The sequence below is a fragment of the Penaeus japonicus genome, unplaced genomic scaffold, assembly GCF_977035675.1.
Source record: "Penaeus japonicus unplaced genomic scaffold, GWHDUDI00000001_assembly GWHDUDI00000007, whole genome shotgun sequence".
In the NCBI taxonomy this organism is placed as follows: domain Eukaryota; kingdom Metazoa; phylum Arthropoda; class Malacostraca; order Decapoda; family Penaeidae; genus Penaeus; species Penaeus japonicus.
In genome coordinates this window covers 13,712,788-13,715,287 of record NW_028234409.1, presented here as the reverse complement: position 1 = coordinate 13,715,287, position 2,500 = coordinate 13,712,788, and the positions used below count along the sequence as shown (strand labels likewise).

The following is a 2,500-nucleotide window of genomic DNA, read 5'->3' as shown; positions in this document are numbered from 1 at the left end:
TCCACTGTGATTGGCTGCAATTCTCGTGTTGTGATTGGTTAGCATTTTTACGGATTTCTTTGCTAGTTTGGAGGAATAAAATGCACAGGAGCTACTAATGCCCGCCTTTGCCTTTTTTTTTTTGTAAGCCAGCATGGTATAATTATGCCAAGGGAAAAACGTAGACGACAGCCATGGATTTGTCCCTTCCTACTACGGACTGTCGTATGTATCTATCATTATAGGGGATACAGTGAGGATAATGCTGAATGCTTACATACGCTTCAATATCAGAATTGCTAATGTATGCTACTATCACATGGACGTACACTTATTGTTGCGTATTGAAGGAGATAAACCTAGAACACAAACATTACTCTGCTCACACGCTGCTCACATAATAATGCCCGGCTTTTTAACCGTCTTACTTTTGTGTTATGGAATGCAGACACCGTTGATTCGAACTACTGCCATGTGGTATACACAATTAAGACTATAAAAGAACACACACACACACATTTGTATTTATACTTATTTGTGTTTGTACAGACACACACACACGCACACGCACACAAACACTCACACACATACACACACACACACACACACACACACACACACACACACACACACACATATATATATATATATATATGTATGTATATATATATATATGTTTATATATATATATATATGTATGATTATATATATATATATATATATATATATATATATATATATATATATAAACATGATATAGATGTCTACTTTTCCTTTTTATAGCAGCGGAAGATATCATTTAATTGTCTTAAAATATTCAAGCGGTGCACTGTAAGATAGTCAATGAACACCAAATTAAAGCTATAGCATTATGGATAATAGCACAATACACTTAACTGAAGAATCACTAAGAGTTTTAGTTCCTAAAAGCACGTACAGCTTCTGGCAAGAGTTTACCAGTCTTTTTATAACTAGAATGCATTTTCTGTTTGATTGATAAGAATGACTAGACATGCAGCAGCTGTTGAAATATGACACAACACACTGATTTCACATTAACTTATAATTTGCACTTTTTCATAATAAAACGATCTAAGGGAGACTTATCACGTTCAATAGTCGAATCACCTAATCATCTGGGTGATAAAGCTTGCTACTGGACATAGCTTTTGGCCGCGAATCCAGAAGACAGTAATGTATCATAAATTTGACATGACATGACAAATACATGTGATATCTGACGCCTCCAGCAACGGGTCTAAGCATACAAACTGCATAATCTCCTATTTGCTATTGAAGCTAGGGAAGTAAAGCACTACGTATCTTGCTCAAAGCCAAAATTATCTCTCTCATACTCCGTTACATTTTTGTCTTCCGAAGAACTGCTTCTTCTCCTCGCACAAGAGCGGCGGTGAGAGTCTCTTACAAAAATTTTGATAGCGTTATTTTCACATTGTAGTATCGGAGAAACTAAAACTTCTCTTTTCATGCCGTGTATAACCTCCGGAGGGGCAGCACTTGTATTCTTGTGAGGATCGTGGTCTGGCTGAGAAGCACACGGAGGGCATTTCTCGTCATCTGTTTTTATTGCTGCTTCCTTTTCTTCTTTGTTATTCATTTTAGGCTGTAAGGTTTGATGTACTCGGATGGTTTGCTTCATACGAGGAGTTTCAGGCGACGTGACTACGTGGACGGTAGTCAGTGGTGGGCTATTGTAATCAGGGTAAGGTTCCGGTCCGATGAGTGCCAGCAGCACTGGCATCAGGACAAGGCCATGGAAGAGTCCAAAAACGGCCACGCCGATAAATATCTTGAAGAAAGAGATAAACAGGTGGGAGTCAGACGGGGAAAGCATAACAAAGGCTAACAGAGTTGAGAAACCTCCATGCAACACTGCAGGTCCAACGCCTTCTACTGCTGCTTGCACGCGCTGCCGCCGGCTCCCAGCTACCACGAGGAAAGCATGAGCCACGTGCGCAGCATAATCCACGCACAAGCCTATAGCAAGCACTAATGCGATACAGGTGACGATATCTATAGTGAGCCCCCATACATGCATGAGCGCCGCGACCTCTGTCAGTGTCGCCAGGACGCACAGTGATACCAGAAATGCTGCTCTCGGAGACGCCAGCAACAGGAGAGTCATTATACCGACTACACAAGCTACCAAACCTAGGTTGCGCCATAACTCTGATCCAACAGCAGCGTCTGTTTCCCACTGACTGTACACGTGAGCCCACACTGCGTGATATCCTGAAATATTAGCCGAGGACACTATCCTTCTCACTTGATTCATGGCAGCTTGCTGGTCTGCTCGATCTTCTAGTCTCTCATATTGAAAGTTAATTTTGAAGGTTGAGAAAGGTGGTGCAGGATGCTCACAAGTCAGTTCATCTTCAAACAAGAAGTTGTTATTAAACTGCGCACCACTTTTAGAATGAAGAAATATTCCAAGTGCGTCGTGCAAGACTTCTTCAGTCAGTGTAACATTGTAGTAATCAAGGCTTTCCAAAAGGTAGAC

The 2,500-nt window shown here is 41.0% G+C and overlaps 1 protein-coding gene across 1 annotated transcript in view; it reads right to left on the bottom strand.

The window, feature by feature from the left end:
• Positions 1–699: 699 nt before the first annotated feature.
• Positions 700–2,500, bottom strand: part of LOC122246611 (protein patched homolog 2) — a 15,553-nt gene continuing 13,752 nt past the window's right edge. The window contains exon 4 of the mRNA XM_043005281.2: positions 700–2,500. This exon is cut by the window's right edge and continues 1,833 nt beyond it. Coding sequence (XP_042861215.2) covers positions 1,295–2,500 — 1,206 coding nt within the window. The 3' untranslated portion in view covers positions 700–1,294.